Source organism: Lactuca saligna, chromosome 7, assembly GCF_052625555.1.
Source record: "Lactuca saligna cultivar CGN05327 chromosome 7, ASM5262555v1, whole genome shotgun sequence".
NCBI lineage: Eukaryota > Viridiplantae > Streptophyta > Magnoliopsida > Asterales > Asteraceae > Lactuca > Lactuca saligna.
The window spans coordinates 20,463,072-20,479,341 of record NC_136423.1 but is presented as its reverse complement, the minus strand read 5'-3'; the positions used below and the strand labels follow the sequence as shown (position 1 = coordinate 20,479,341).

Here is a 16,270-nt window from a genome sequence, read left to right as displayed (position 1 = left end):
AAATGACAACAAAATTAGGTAATGTATTTAACAAAAGTAGGTTGCTATTAAACCGACAAAAACAACATGATGTTTTAATAACAATCAAAAAATATTTTTTCTAAAGCAAATAATCGAGTAAATTTCCTCCTTTCATGGACCCGTATTGTTCCAAATCAATTGGGCCACAATAGGACACGCCATACAATCTTGTCTTCTCCTTGCAATTTTCCATATAATGTAAGAATGGAAAACTCATGTCCTCATTTATGGTTTATATCAGACACTTGTAAGCAAACTCTCTATCACCCTTGGTTTACTTGATATATTTTACTTTTTGTTATGTCTTTTTAAATTATCCCTTTTAATTATTAAAAGTAAAAACATAAAATCAAACACGTGGGTCAATAGTGTCTTTTTCTATTATTTCTATTAAATGAATTGACAAACATATTCTATTATCATAACAATTCAAGTCTTGGATTGATATATTAACATACCCAGTTGCTAGGACATGGGCACTTATCTAGATTGGAAGATAGTTTTGTCAAAGCTTGAGATGATTTATTGAAAGATTCATTTATCTCATTTGATAACTCTATGTCCTGAATCAATGAAATCAAGACAATGATTTTTTTTAACAATAACTGAGTACCAGGGAAAAAAATTTAGTACTACCTAAGTACCCGTCATAATATATTATAGAAAATGAACTTAAACAAATATAATGCTAACCAAAAGATCCCAAGTAGAGTAGATAACAACAACAATAGAAACACCTTATAATTAAAACATGTATGAAATATAAACGTTGTTTAGAAGTACAGATGTCATGTCATTCTTAAAGGGCAAAATGATCATTCCTAACTTAAAATTACCTAAACTTTCAGCTCTTCCCCAAACCCATTCCAAATCAGCTATAATATCGACCAAAAAAAAAAAAAAAAAAAAAAATCAAGATATACAATACTGGTCAAAGTAGATTTTTTAAGGGAAATAACCAGATAGACAAGTCCAATTCCACCTTCTCCAAGAAGAGGTGCTAGATAGAGTTTTTATGTTAAGAAAAACTAAATATTTCAGGGACAGAGGCAAGTGACGGTGGAAAGAAGAAGGACGATCGGAAGTGGACCAACCTGAGGAAAAGAAACAAACGACCTCAAACATAGCATTAATGCAAAGAGAAAGCCTTCAAAAAGTAGAGAGACTTGCCTGAGACTACTAGTAGTCGTCAGTCGGAGAGATTCCACCAGAAGCGATGCTCAACAGAGAGGTTCAGGAGAGGGAGGCGGTAACTGACATAGAGAAACTGCCGACCAAACGACATCCTCCGCACACCATAATCAATACCTCCAATCTCGCAGTCAATCCTTCTCTCTGGCTACGATGTTCGTAAGAGTGATAGTCGACGGTGAGTAGATGTTGTGGAAGAAGGATCCTGAAGGGAAACTGCAGAGAAGGATCTGGAAAATAGAAAGAAAAACACAATTTTTTTGTTTAAAAGAAATTGAGGCGATGGACATCGCAGAGGAAAACACGTGTGCTGGGAGGCACTAGAATTGTCAATCTTTAAAAAGTTTTGTGGCCAAAATCTGATGTTTAAAGTATATTGCTCTTAACTCCTTTGTGAATATATATATATATATATATATATATATATATATATATATATATATATATATATATATATATATATATATATATATATATATATATATATATATATCTTAAAATACATTTACCTATTTTATGACAAGAAGGTCTTAATTTTAAGTAGTATAAATGTTAAAGGAAAAAGTAAAAACGTTTTATGCGCAAATAAGATTAATATTTGCATATCAAAACTAAATCACGTTAAATTAAGGAAAATTGAATTGTCAACAATTGACCTAGACTACCCATATCTCTTCCCATTCATCGACACCTTCTCCTTATTTCTTAATAAAATTTAATCCGTCATTTTCAAGATCCTTTGAAACCCAAAGCCTTTTCGCATCTCACCTCCCTCATAATCCCCTGTTCTCTAAAAACCTTACACTCAACTGCCACCATCACTTAATATCTTGTGTCTTTCTGTTGAACACTTGAACTTCATTTCCTTCGTCTCCACACACTTTCACTGCCTTCCTCCATCTTTCTTCCTCCCTCTCAGAGAAACCCTAAATGACGACTTCAACCATTTATCCCCTTCAACTACATGATTCACTCTATTCATTCTCTCTACCCTTAAACGAGACTAGATTTAAATACTTCTCACCACTACCTTCACACTACCTTAATCTCTTTCCTAAATTTGAAATTAGGGTTCATGTTATCTAGTTTTAGTTGTTCAAATTTTAGGCAAGTAAAATAACAAATACGAAAATTAGCAAACCCTAGTAAATTTTGAAAAAGGCAAGAGACAAGACAATTTTCGAAAAACCCTAGAGGGCTAGGATTTTAGATTTTCATTTTTCTTTTAGGGTTTTCACAAATATGCATAGTATAGTCAAAACTCTAGGCTCTATACTAGAATGTCTTTCTTTTTTAACTATTAAACAATAACATTTTAACCCTTATACCTTTAATTTACCTCTAATTAATTCATAACCATTAATTAAATTAATTCAGATTAATTCTTAATTGTTATTTAATATTTCTAATTAATATATTAATCATATTAATAAATCATTTATCTCTTTCTTAAGATCAATCCAAACTATTCTTGGTTATAAGGGCAACCCAAAAATGGCATTACTATTATTCACTCAATTATATCAATTTAGTTAAGACCTTCGACATTTTAAACCAACACTAGTTTTATACAAAATTTGGATTGAAAATTTCTTATGATAATTATATTAGGTCGAAGGATGTTTGAATCAATTGTCGTGTTGTTATCTAGAGCGAAGTGAAATGGCAAATGGTGTAGTTGTGATCGGAAATAATGATACTGGTGTGATGCTGGTGATGATTGGTGATTGGTAGTGGTGGTCATTAGAAATAGTGGTGGTGGTGGTGATTAGTGATGATGGTGGTGTGTTCCCTTTGTTATCAAAATTGATAGGGACGATCGATTCATTTCTTGGTAAGAAAATGAAAAGGTGTATATGATTGTTTGGTTTGCCACAGCGGAAGAAAAAAATAAATAAATAAATAAATAAATAGAATCTCTTCTGAAATGGTGTTTATAAGTGGTGATGGGGATGATGGTGACTAGTGGATGGTGGTGGTGGTGTGTAAGTAGTGGTGGAAGAAGGGTATTTTTGTCTTTTTTAAATATTTAACAACGCCTTTTTATTAGGCTTCTTAGAGAAGAGGACCACGAATGTTACGAAAACCCTCTGTATACACCAATGGTGATACATTTCCAATAATATGATCAAAACTGTTATTTTAACCAAACTATAAGAACGCTACTTAAATTTGCTCTAAATAGTTTAAAGCCCTATATATAATCCCTTTAAAAGGTGAATAACGTGGAAATCTATTTATATTATTTATATTCAAATAATTGTAGTCCACCCACATTGACCAAGTGAAAGACTATTGTACCCTTTGTCTTCTTGTCGTCCAAATCATTGTGCCAACAAGGGCATTTTAGTCTACTAAAATCTAATAAAACCATAGGCCTTCCGCCGCGTATCAAATCCATTTTTTGATAAATGGAGTTGGTGACAGCATGTGTGACCCGCCATCTCATTCATTCAACGGTTTGGATCACGTCTTACTCATCACTCCAGACTGTCAAGTGGGACCCCGGAGTTCCATGAGCGGAGGTTCGCTGCACACGATAAACAGCAAACGACAGATGGAATACGATAAAATACGGTCCTCCAAACTCACAATAAGTTCTACATATAGCCCCTATACTATTTTACAACATTCATTATTAGTCATTTTATATGAGTTTTACATTTTTAGTCCAAGTACCAGAAACTTAATATACATATATTTCATTGGAACCCTTCAGTTGGGTACTTTGAAATTTACTCTAGACAATAGATGAATATAAAACATTAGGTGAAACAAGTCAAGCATGAGGCTCTACTATAAATGATGTTACACGAGAATCATACTCGATTAGATAAAACATGGAATTAAGGCTTGAAAGTTGATAGAAATACAAGTCAATAATCTTTTTGATAGAAATTAGAAAAAGAAATAACGTTTTAGTAAGTTTATATGTTTCATGCTTATTTTTGTGCTTGAACTCGAACTTGAACCCAAACTCTAGAAGATCAATGTGTTTAGACTTGAAAAAATTGAAAGTTAGATGGTGAGTATTGAATGAGTAATGCCATAAATTAGTTGTTACTTGTTTTTAAAACTTATAAGACTCACTACAAGGATTTTATCAATTTCCTACATATAAATATATATTGATAAAAGTGAATCCATAAGTACTAGCATATAATTTATCCACGACATGCTCCGGAGTAAATTTCGGTATAATACTTCTAGGGATTTTATAATTTACTATGAAAATATCTATATCCTTGAATAAAACAACCTACAAATTTAACAATGTATAAAGTGGTATATGTTGGTAAATAACTTATGAATTAAATAGTATGTAAAGTTCAAGGGTTTTTCTGTAAATAAATAGAAACAAAATTTTGAATATCTTGAAGTATATCTCTTTGGACCACTTGACTCAAACTTACGTGGATCCAACCCATCCTTGACCGTAGAGATTAACATCATCCAATACTAACATGCCACGTGACATTCATAACCCTATATATAATAACCCTTTTCATTATTAATTTCACTGCAACAAAAACACACTCTTTTTATTTATAATAAAAAAACGTGTGAGGTTGGTGATTGGTCCATGGGTAGAGCCACCACCAGAATTCCGATGAGCCACCGTGTCCTATCACCAAACCACAATTACAGCACCGGTGATAACCCACATGATCAACCGACGGTGCAATTGTCTGGTTCAATCTTTGGGTTTCTCGAGGAAGAAGCCACCATATTATCGTCACCGGAAAATGACACGTATAGCGACAATATCCAACATGAAATCGAAGATGATAACGAGACCGAAAACCCTGAAGATATCGAAGACAAGATCAAATTTTGGGATACCCAACATGAGAATTTACATGTAAGTCTTTAGTCTTACTTATATGAATGATATTTTGTGGGTATCGTTTATTATAACATCTTGAAGTGAAATGACAATTTTTTATACAATTTCAACAGTCGACGTTATTTAGGACAACAATGTTCGAGTCAAAGATCCGAAATATAGCAAAAGAAGTACTTTTGGAAGTTGCGATGGCTGAGAATGAATGTTCTTGTTCGAGACCAGTCCCCCGTGGATGCCGGAGTTGTAGAATGAGAGAAATTTGTAGCCGGTTGCAGAATTCCGGTTATGATTCTGCTATTTGCAAGTCCAAATGGAAGAGCTCCTTAGATATTCCATCAGGTATTTTCATTTTCATCAAATTTTCTTGTGACAAAAAGCCAAAATCACGTTGTAGTTACTAACATGTTGTGTTGTATATGTATGAAACAGGAGAGCACACGTTTGTGGATGTGATCGACAACTCTAATCATAAAAAGGGTGAAGTGAGGGTGATAATCGAGTTGGAGTTACGAGGTCAATTTGAAATGAAGAAAGGAAGTGAAGAGTATAATGGTCTTGTATCCAAACTTCCCGATATATTCGTGGGAAAGATCGATAGACTGCAAGCTGTGATTAAACTACTGAGTAATGCGGCTAAAAAATGCATGAAGGAAAAGAAAATGCATTTGGGGCCATGGAGAAAGCAACGATACATGCAAGCAAAATGGCTTAAAGTCATTGAACGGATTACACCCATCACCTTAACACTGATTAAGCCATTAGAGGTAGATCATAGTTATTCTACCCGATCGCCTTATAAGGCTAAATCATCGATGTTAACGATGGATCTTCTTGACAACTTGTCAAATATGCCTTATGTTTATGTCCATACTGTTGAAGTTTTGTGAAAAATATTATACTTATTGACATGTCAGCACATTATTATGAATAAAATTACTTATTTTGTAGGTAGTTTTGTTTTTTATTTACTTTTAGTGGAGTAAAAGAGTTCGTAATATATCATAAGTGCACTTTAGGAAGGAAGGTGTTGTGACACTTTATAGTATAAAAAATAAACAACCAACTCAGCTTTGATAAATATTTATGATATAGACATAAAGACATTGCAACGATCCCAATCATGAAAATAAAATACAAATAACAAGGTATAATAAGTGTAAAATAGTAAAGTAGTGGGGATAGAGAATAAACTCGAACACCAACAACATATAGAATGGGTTAACACATGATAATTATCACCAACCCATTAGAAAATATTGTCACATATGTTTCACATCATTTTCACTATCTCTTCACTATCAAACTAGCTACCAGCCCATGGAAATGATCACCACTCCACGAACATTTTCCTTTATTCATGTAATCAATAATTTTTTTTATTCTAACCTTACAAGAGAAATGGTCAAAAAAGTTTTAGCCAATCAATAGCAACGTCTTCATCTGTCTCCATAGTTACTTCACATCCAACCCATCAGCCTTTAGGGTGGTGTTCACTAGTGGGTTAGTATGTCACATAGACTTTCATGCATGACTTGAGGCTCCATTCCGGATAGCCTTAACTACTTACAATGAATCAAAATAAATCAACCTATATTAATCGGTAGCTTACAAATTAAATAACATAGATCCTTAATTGCCAACTTATAAACCAAACAACATAGTACTTCAGTTTATAGATAGACTTGTGGATCACAAATTTGAAGTTAACTACATAGAATCAAAATAAATCAATCTATATTAATTGGTAACTTACAAATTAAATAACATAGATCCACTAGAAATATAAGTTTTAACTGCCAACTTATAAACCAAACAACATAGTACTTCATTTTATAGGCGTGTTTGGCAAAAGTAGCTGTTAGCTGGAAGCGGGTAGCGATTAACTGGTAGCGTGTAGTAGGTAGCTGATAGCGGGAAGCTGTAGCTTTTATTTGTTATATGAATGTTTGGCAAAAACAGTTGAAAGCTTTTGAAATATATAAAATTACATAAAAGGACAATTGATTAAAAATAAATAAATATGTTTTTAAGGGTAATTATGAAAATTAATTTCAAAAGCTCAGAAGCGTTTTGTTAAACGCTACATGAAGTAGCTTTTAGAATCGGAGCGTTTTGTTAACACTAAAAGCTAAACGTTCGTACTGTCAAACGAAGTTTTTTGTTTAAACTATAACGTTTTACCAAAAGCTAAATGTTAGAAGCTCCCAAACGCTTCCAAAAGCTCCGAGGCAAACACGCCTTATATATAGACTAGTGGATCACAAACTTGAAGTTAACTACATAGAATCACAATAGATTAATCTATTTTTACTAACAACCTAAATAATATATTTCGGATGATATTGTGTGTTTGTATTTTAAATATTAAGCGAGAGTTGCGCAAACTATTTGGAATATTTCAAAACTGTTTCGGACAAAAAAACGACATTTTATATTATGCAAAGACATTTGTCTATTTGAACCATGAACATTCACCATACAAAAATATATACACTACAACTATAAAGGACTTTTATATACAGATTTTAGCGATGGAATCCAAGATTTTTCAAAGGCTACAAAGATTATATTTTCTAAACACCCTATGGTTGTTATAATATCATTCTAATCTCTTTAAAATGATCCTTGATGGTTTATTTTGTTGCTAGAATCTCAATTTATAAGAAAATGTTAAAGCTTCCGTTGCCGATTTTTATGGAAAAAAAAACTATATATTTTATGCAACAAAACCCTTCACCAAGGGCTTGAGGGAGAGCATTTCAGTTGATAGAAGAGGAGGCCAGAGCAGCTCCAGACGTCATGGATGGTATGCGTTCTTTAGTTATTTCTACTGATTTATTTATGTTGCTTATGATATTGTTCATGTTAGGCACTTTCCTTGTGAATTTTGTACCTGCACTTGTGATGTTTGACTCGGGTGTGAATTGGTCTTTTGTGTCATCATCTTTTTGTCATGATTTTAGTATTGCACGGGAGGCCTTGAGCAGGACATTGAGAGTATCTATACCTGATGAGCATCTGTTCTCTGCGACTGATATCTATCGGGGTTGTGTGCTAGAGATTTTTGGTGTTGGGTATCCGATGGATCTTATCCCTATTGTGATGGGAGATGTTTGTGTTGTCATGGATATGGATTGGACTGTTGACCATTTACGGCGAGGGTGATAGGTCAGGATCAAATTTCTATTCTGTCGTCAGAGCGAGTCAGAGTTTACAACATGGGTGTATGGGTTATCTGGCATATGTAGTGGAGACCCGGGTTGATGAGAAGAAATCGGTTTCTCTTTCTGATGTTCCTGTTGTGCATGATTTCCATGATGTTTTTCCAGAGGAATTGCCCGGTGTGTGTAACATCCCAAAATTCAAAACCAAAAATTTCATTTTGATTAATCAAAAACTGCTTAATAAATTTTGCTCAAGCATTTAACAACATTCTTAATATAACAATTATCAGAGTTTTAAATCCCAAAGACCATCTAGTGCGGAAAACATGGTGTGATGCGTTGCGATTGCCCCGAGCTCCTTCCTTGAAAAAACATTAGTACCTGAAACAAATAGTTGAAAACCTTAAGCATGAAGATTAGTGAGTTTCCCAGATACCACATACCATACGTATCAACTGATCTATACATGCCATACATAACCATGAACCATACATAACAAATGTATCCATAATCAAGTAAGGCGTTATGTGCCAAACATAGTCTTGCTAAGGTGCTATGTGCCAAACATAGTCTTGTTGTTATGCCATGGGCCGCACGAGGTCTTCCTGGTCAAGCCTGGGGGGCACTTCCTGGGTCTTACAGACAAGTGCCAAGGGCCACCCCATGGTCTTCCATGCAAGCATCACAAAGACAACTATACATACTACTCTACTAGGCTACTCAGCATATAGTGTGCCAGGAACTACCTCCTGGCCTTTCATACATAATAGCATACAGTACGCCAGGATCCACCTCCTGGTCTTTCAGACATGTTGCTTAGGGCTAACCCCCGGGTCTTCCTGCCATACATAATAACATATTGTGTGCCAGGAGCCGTCTCATGGTCTTTCATGCATAATTCCTAGGGCTAACCCACGGGTCTTCCTATCATACATAATAACATATTGTGTGCCAGGAGCCATCTCCTGATCTTTCGTGCATAATGCCTAAGGCTAACCCCCGGGTCTTCCTATCATACATAAACTAAATGGACTGACATTGTAGTCGTAGACCCATACAAACAGTGAAGAGACTCACATCGAACTGCTGAAAACTTGATGAACACCTCTGACTGCTAACCGACAAATTCTGAACTGCTAACCCTTCGGCTTCCCAAACTATCAATGCCCAAAATAATATTTAGATCACAATAATCCAAAAGTCAACCCTAGTCAAACTTGGTCAAAGTCAACATCCAGTTGACCTGACTCGCCGAGTTGGCCTATTAACTCGTCGAGTCCATACTCCTCCAATCCCAAAACAACCATCGACTCAACTTGTCGAGTTTGGCAAGAACTTGACGGGTTCTCCTTCAACCATACTATCGGGACCACCTCCAACTGACTCACCGAGTTCATCCTTGAACTCGTCGAGTTCATCATCCACATATGAATGTGTCTAGCCTGTGACTCACCGAGTTGTATGAACAACTCATCGAGTCCATCTTCATAACTAAGGAGATTGCCTTAGAATCGCTGAGTTCTTTCTTGAACTCGTCGAGTACGATGAACTTCATGACCATTATGGACTCGGGCCGACTAAGTCCCTTTCCAAGCTCACTCATACCCTTAACAGAAGGGTTTTGGGGCAAGAACTGGCCTGACTCGCCGAGTCTCTCTATGTCCAACACTATTCAGACGATTTCAGACAAGCTCAAGGCATCCAAGACCTAGATTTGGCCTCCTAGGGTCGGGATATCACACAAAGCCACTCCCTTTGCACCCATGCATGGCCCTTTTTGCTCAAAAGGCCAAAACAACTCTTTAAACTTTTCATGGAGAGGTATAATGGCATAAAGCTTCCACCTTTATGCCTCTGCTACTCTGAACACCTCTAAATCTGGAAGGATCTAGCTTGGGGACGTCCAAATCCCACAAGACATCCTTCTTGGACCATAAAATCCATAAAAAGGGACATAAAGAGATCTATCAAACTAGAAGTCAAGGTGAGAACTTGATTACCAGAAAATGAAGATGATGAAGCAAACGTCCTGGATCTACAACTTTTTCCTTGGACCTTCAACCTCGTTCTTCTTCTTCTAGACTTTAAGAGCACTCTAAATCCTTCAATAAGGCTCACACACTCAAAGAGAACACTAGGGTTTCGTGGGACAGATTCTGGACAATGGAGGCTACAAATAAGGCTGATAGAATGAGAATAAGATGCTTAAATAGGGCACCAACTCCCGATTTAGGGTTTTCCCAAAACCTGGCCAACTCCCCGAGTCAGTCCTCTGACTCGTCGAGTAGGTCACTTAACCCGCGACCAAAATCACGCTCCTACTCGTCGAGTCACTCCCTTATCTTGAGGTTTTCTTTCCTTTATAGGTCTTCTGAATTCGGGGTGTTACAGTGTGCCTCCTAAGAGGCAAGTAGAGTTCCGGATTGATCTTATCCCTGGTGCGGCACCAATTTTCATATTTTTGTATCGTCTTGCACCTCCTAAAATGCAGGAGTTATCCTCTTAGCTTCAGGAGTTGTTAGGAAATGAGTTTATTCGACCGAGCAGTTCTCCATGGGGATGAGCACCGTTCTTTTTTGTCAAGAAGAATGATGGTTTACACTGGATGTGTATTCATTACCGGAAACTAAACAAGGTAACGGTGAAGAACCGTTATCCGTTATATAAGATCGATGATCTCTTCGATCGGTTACAAGGGGCATCTTGGTTTTCCGATATTGATCTGAGGTCTGGCTACCATCAGATAAGAGTGCGATAGGAGGATATTTAGAATACGGCCTTTCCAATTCGTTACGGGTATTACGAGTTTGTGGTGATGCCTTTTGCACTCACCAATGCACCGACAACGTTCATGAATCTCATGAACCGAGTGTGAGTTCTATCTGTCATCAGTGACAGGTGAGTTTCCTCACTTATTCTTACTTGTGTGGTTGAATAGTTGTTTGTATATACATATGATGACCAGTTGGGTCTAAATATTATTACTGTGAATGTGTTGTTATAAGTGTTGAGATTTCGAGTAGTTTTTAGGGTTGCTGATAACCCACAGGGATTGTTGTTTTCCCATTGAGACTTCGGGTAGTCTCTAGGGTTGCTAATAACCCATAACTTTTTTATGTGTTGTGTTGTGTGTGATATCTTGGGGAACTCACCAAGCTTTGTTCTTACATTTGTTAATTAAATGTGTTTCAGGTACTTCTGAGGATCACAGGAAAGCGAATGACTGATTGTACACATTCGTTTGGAGATTTTGTTACCGGATATTTTGGGACACCTTGATAATTTGATGTGGAAATTGTATTTGATATTATGATTTTTTATGAGATGGTTATTATGAAAACTATTTTTTTTGTTTGTTTAAAAATGAAAATTTTGGTTTACAAATATGATCGATACAGATATATATATATATATATATATATATATATATATATATATATATATATATATATATATATATATATATATAAGGTTACTATATACGAGATCATCATATTTTGTGAGATATAGGGACATAATCCTAGCCATTCATTTTGAATAAAAAAGCAAAATAAATAAAAGTTTTCGTATTTTTTAAAATATTATTTTCGTCATTTATATTACCCAAAAAAAATTAAAAATTAAAATAATATTACCGTTTTTTTCAAAATATACGTGAAATATTCTAACAGAATATTATATTGTAAATATTCAAATCGAAGTTTTTGAATGTTAGAATATGTTGGATTAACCTCTAAGTCCATAACTATTTTGGTATCTACTTGATCCGATTATGAGCATGATCCTTTTGGGTTGCCTTCACCATAGCAATATGTAGGATGAATTAAGGAGAGAAAGGTTTAATTATGATTTATTAATATATTATAAGAAAAATATATTAAAAGAGAAATCATAATGTTTAAGCAATATTAGTCAAGAATTAATTTTGTGGTTAAAAGAGATTAATTAAACTTAGGGGACTATAATTGTAATTATAAGATAATTGCAATTGGGCTATGGATCACCTTGGAATAATAGGTTGGACGAATAATATGCGGAAGCCCATTAGAAATCATCCAAGGTATGTTCCAAAAAGGGTCCATGGGCTGCTTAGGGCTTAAGCAGTCAAATTAGGGTTTCCTTGTTTGATAACCCTAATAGCCTAAGTATATAAGGAACCCTTGAGCACCAAAAACGTGGCTAACACTTCCTTTAGGGTTTCCAGCCGTTTTTGGTGCCTCCTCTCTCCCCCCTCTTCATCCAAGTTACTTAGTGGTGTTTGTGACTCCATTAGAGGTGCAGTACTTGAGTCACTAAGCTTTCTGAAGCCAAGGATTGATTGTTATTGTTATATAACAATCAAAGGTAAGATCTAAACCCTATTTTATGTTAATAGGATTATTTGTATGCTAGATCTAGGTTTATAGCTTTGGATATTCAATTGCATGTTCATTAGACAAACTAGATCCAAAAGTTATTAGGGTTTGCATATACACCATAGGAATTATGTTTTGCTCAAAAACCCATCAGAATATTCTACTAGATATATTAAACTATAAATATTCAAAAATTCTAATAAAATATTAGATATTCTAACAAATGTAACAATTCTAGTAGAATATTAGAATATTTTAATATATCTACCAATTTTAGTAGAATATTAGAATATTCTAACATTCTAAAAATTCGATTTTATTATTTATAGTGTAATATTTTATTAGAACATTTCACATATATTTCGAAAAAATGATAATTTCTTTTTTTTATTTTTTTTGGATATATTAAAAAATGAATTTTTGGATTTTTCTTTTTGTTTTGCATTTTATAATTTACTTTTTTTTTATCTTCAAGATGAGTGGCTAGGATCGTATCTTCATATCTCACAAAATTAGCACGGTCTCAAATAAACATATATATATATATATATATATATATATATATATATATATATATATATATATATATATCACAGAAAGATGGAAGGGGTGGCTAGTAGCCCCTTCACTATGACGAGGACACCCGCTAGCATCGTCACCAAAGACTGCATGTTGGTCCTTGTGCACTGAGTGTTTATCTTAGCTCACAACACTAAGTGTGGCACATACATAACATTTGGCCTAAGACGAGACAGTATACCCCCATCGAACCATAAGGTGTGTTGAGGTGGCACTACAGGGAGGTTGGGGAACACCACACCATCTGATGTGATGATCTTGGATGACCTTTACTACAAGTCACAAAATTGCCACACTTTTTTTCTTATTCTCTTTTGATTTCATGCTTTGATGCTTGAAAGAGTATAATATGTTATTGCATCATATTTATTAAAAGAGAATATAATAAGTGTGGAGAAAAATAAGAGAAAAATAAAGTAGTTGAGTTGCAATTAACAAATTGTTTTTGATTAATAATAATAATGATAAAGTCTAAAGAAAAAGAAAAAAAAAACTTGCTTAGTTTATTTTTGTTTTTTAATAAATTTAGAATTTTAACTTATTGTTCAGAATTTATATCGAGTTGATTTAAATATATTCTAATAAATAAATAAAATTTATTACATCTCATATCTTTTATTTATCTTGTCGCGTGTCATTTTATAAATATTATAAATTAATTTTTTTTATTTTATTTTATTAAATTTCACATAGTATTTATATATAATAATAAATAGGTATCAATTTAATTAATGCCAACTTTACGTTTACGTTTGAAACTTTTAAATTTAATCTTAATTTTTTATTTATTTAAATTATTTGTTTAAACTTAAAAGACAATAACCATTTTAATTTTAAATTTTCAATATTTTTTTTTATTTTTTTATAAATTCAAACTTTCGATGTATTTAGACTTTTATATTTTTTATTTGTTTTAATAAATAATATAAGATAGCAAGTATATAAAATATAAAGTGAAATTGTAAACTTAAACTCCTTAAAAAATGTTCATACAAACTTAATTAATATTTAATGTCACCGTCCATATACTAATCTTTTCACACATTTATGTTGTTGATTGTCAATCGTAAATATTGAAGAAGGAATCATTTTATCAAATAGTTTTTAGCCTAACAGTTGAAAATATATTAAATTTGAAAAAAATAAATAAATAAATAAACTGCTGCATCCCCTAGACACCATAAAATATATAACAGAACATTGAGGTTCGAGTACTCTATGATTTCCATATCGAGCATTTAATTAATTACCAACTCCATAAACGTAAATTTACACTCAATTAGCGGTTTAAATCAATGACCTTAATACAAAACATATAACTAATATAATCACTTCTTACAAAACTTCAACAACAGATGCATAAAAGTTGGGCACCATGGGCAACTTATGATCAAGATCCATAGTCAACATTGATGCCTTAGCCCGAGTCTTCACAGGGCATGAGATCAAATAACTATCAATCGTCTTCGCCAATGGTTTGGTCAAACTCATGCATGTTGTCCGGTCAACGACTCTAAGCCACTTAGCTTCCACATATCTTTGCTTCCTCCATGGACCCAAATGCATCTTCTTTTCCTTCATGCATCGTTTTGCTGCATTACTCAGTATTTTAATCACAGTTTGTAGTCTTTCGATTTTGCCAACGAATATATCTGGGAGTTTGGATACGAGTTCATTGTACTCCTCACTTCCTTTTTTCATCTCAAACTGACCACGAAATTCTAATTCGATAATCACTCTCACATCTCCTTTCTTGCTATTGGAGTTATCGATTACGTCTACAAACGTGTGTTCACCTATATCACATATAAATAACACGACTATTTAGCAAACGTATCGTGTATAAATTGACATAAATGGCTCTTTCTTAGAAGATATTATAAACATCGAAAATGATTGATTCTGACGTTCTATGTTTAATTTTAGTCAATTAATTAATTAATCACCTGAAGGAATTTCTAAGGAGCTTTTCCATTTAGACTTGCAGATAGCCGAATTGTAGCCGGAATTCTGGAGCCGGCGGCAGACTTCTGTCATCCTGCAACTCCGGCAACTGCCGGAAATTGGTCTTGAGCAAGAACATACACTGTCAACCACCTCGAGTTCCCCTACTACTTCCTTCGTTATAATTCGTATTTTTGATTCTAAACTCGTCGTCCTGAATAATGTTGCCTGTAAAAAACGAAAATTGTTAGAATTCAGAAAATTTAACCGTTGGGAATTAAATACAAAAATCTTGATAACTTACATGTAAATTTTGATGTTGGGTCTCCCAAAATTTAATCTTGTCTTCGGTTCTTTCTGGGTTTTGGGTCTCATCGTCGTCTTCGATTTCGTGCTGGATTCCGGTATACTCGTCAGTCTCCGGCGACGATAACATGGTGTTTTCTTGCTCGAGAAACCCAAAGATTGAACCGGACAATAGGACGGCGGGTTGATCGCCGGCCGGGTTATCTCCGGCACCGTACTTGTGACTTGGCGACAGGACTCGATGGCTCATTGGAAATCTGGTGGTGGCACCTCCCATGGACCTACTTTTCCTACGTTTATTTTCTTTGTTTCTGAATAATGGTTTTTGTTGCGATGAATTTAATGGAGAAAAATGGTGGTTATATATTACAGGGGTGAAGGTCAGGGTGATTAAGTGCCACGTGATTTGTTGCTGTTTGTTCGTTCTCAAATTTGGATCCACGTCAATATTGAGTCAGTAATTATTATAGATATATTCGAATATTCCTGTATTTTTTTATTTTTTTTTAATTTACTAAAGTCACCTTCGTCTTTGGAAAATTGTAACATACCCCTTGGCAAGAAAGATTGATTATTCGGGATTTATTTTTGCAGATCACCAATCCACCCGACACCCGTGATACAAATGATTTGGATCCATTTGATGTGAATTACCTGATTTATATACGTGACATATTAATAACTTGGATTTTTGACATATTAATAACTTGGATTTTTGATAATTGCAACTGATTAGTAACATACTAATGATAAATTATCGACAGATTAAATATGTGTGCTCATTTACAACGCGGGTTATGTGCAATCACACACCTGATACCTCATCAGAGTCACCCCTACTAGAGTGGATTAAAATACATACA

At 34.2% G+C, this 16,270-nt stretch overlaps 2 protein-coding genes and 1 long non-coding RNA gene across 3 annotated transcripts; 1 reads left to right on the top strand and 2 right to left on the bottom strand.

Moving 5' to 3' along the window:
- Nucleotides 1–737: 737 nt before the first annotated feature.
- On the bottom strand, nucleotides 738–1,581 carry LOC145003828 (uncharacterized). The gene is made up of 2 exons (XR_013662168.1): nucleotides 1,192–1,581; nucleotides 738–1,115 (listed from the first exon to the last, which is right to left on the bottom strand). It is a non-coding gene; the product is annotated as an uncharacterized LOC145003828 (long non-coding RNA).
- A 3,136-nt stretch (nucleotides 1,582–4,717) lies between these two features.
- Nucleotides 4,718–6,010, top strand: LOC145006106 (uncharacterized). The gene is made up of 3 exons (XM_078965201.1): nucleotides 4,718–5,074; nucleotides 5,173–5,398; nucleotides 5,489–6,010. Exons 1-3 carry the CDS (start codon nucleotides 4,796–4,798, stop codon nucleotides 5,944–5,946), a joined length of 963 nt encoding a protein of 320 aa, XP_078821327.1. The 5' UTR covers nucleotides 4,718–4,795; the 3' UTR covers nucleotides 5,947–6,010.
- Nucleotides 6,011–14,357: 8,347 nt separating this feature from the next.
- On the bottom strand, nucleotides 14,358–15,760 carry LOC145006380 (uncharacterized). Its single transcript, XM_078965466.1, has 3 exons — nucleotides 15,406–15,760; nucleotides 15,104–15,329; nucleotides 14,358–14,953 (listed from the first exon to the last, which is right to left on the bottom strand). Exons 1-3 carry the CDS (start codon nucleotides 15,682–15,684, stop codon nucleotides 14,493–14,495), a joined length of 966 nt encoding a protein of 321 aa, XP_078821592.1. The 5' UTR covers nucleotides 15,685–15,760; the 3' UTR covers nucleotides 14,358–14,492.
- Between the last annotated feature and the right edge of the window lie 510 nt (nucleotides 15,761–16,270).

Bases quoted from the DNA above. Each gene is read 5' to 3' on its own strand.
- LOC145006106 (XM_078965201.1), top strand. From the start codon at position 4,796: ATGGGTAGAGCCACCACCAGAATTCCGATGAGCCACCGTGTCCTATCA. The intron at 5,075-5,172 runs GTAAGTCTTTAG...CAATTTCAACAG, and splicing joins CCCAACATGAGAATTTACAT to TCGACGTTATTTAGGACAAC. The intron at 5,399-5,488 runs GTATTTTCATTT...TGTATGAAACAG, and splicing joins CTCCTTAGATATTCCATCAG to GAGAGCACACGTTTGTGGAT.
- LOC145006380 (XM_078965466.1), bottom strand. From the start codon at position 15,684: ATGGGAGGTGCCACCACCAGATTTCCAATGAGCCATCGAGTCCTGTCG. The intron at 15,330-15,405 runs GTAAGTTATCAA...CGTTTTTTACAG, and splicing joins CCCAACATCAAAATTTACAT to GCAACATTATTCAGGACGAC. The intron at 14,954-15,103 runs GTGATTAATTAA...TATGTGATATAG, and splicing joins CTCCTTAGAAATTCCTTCAG to GTGAACACACGTTTGTAGAC.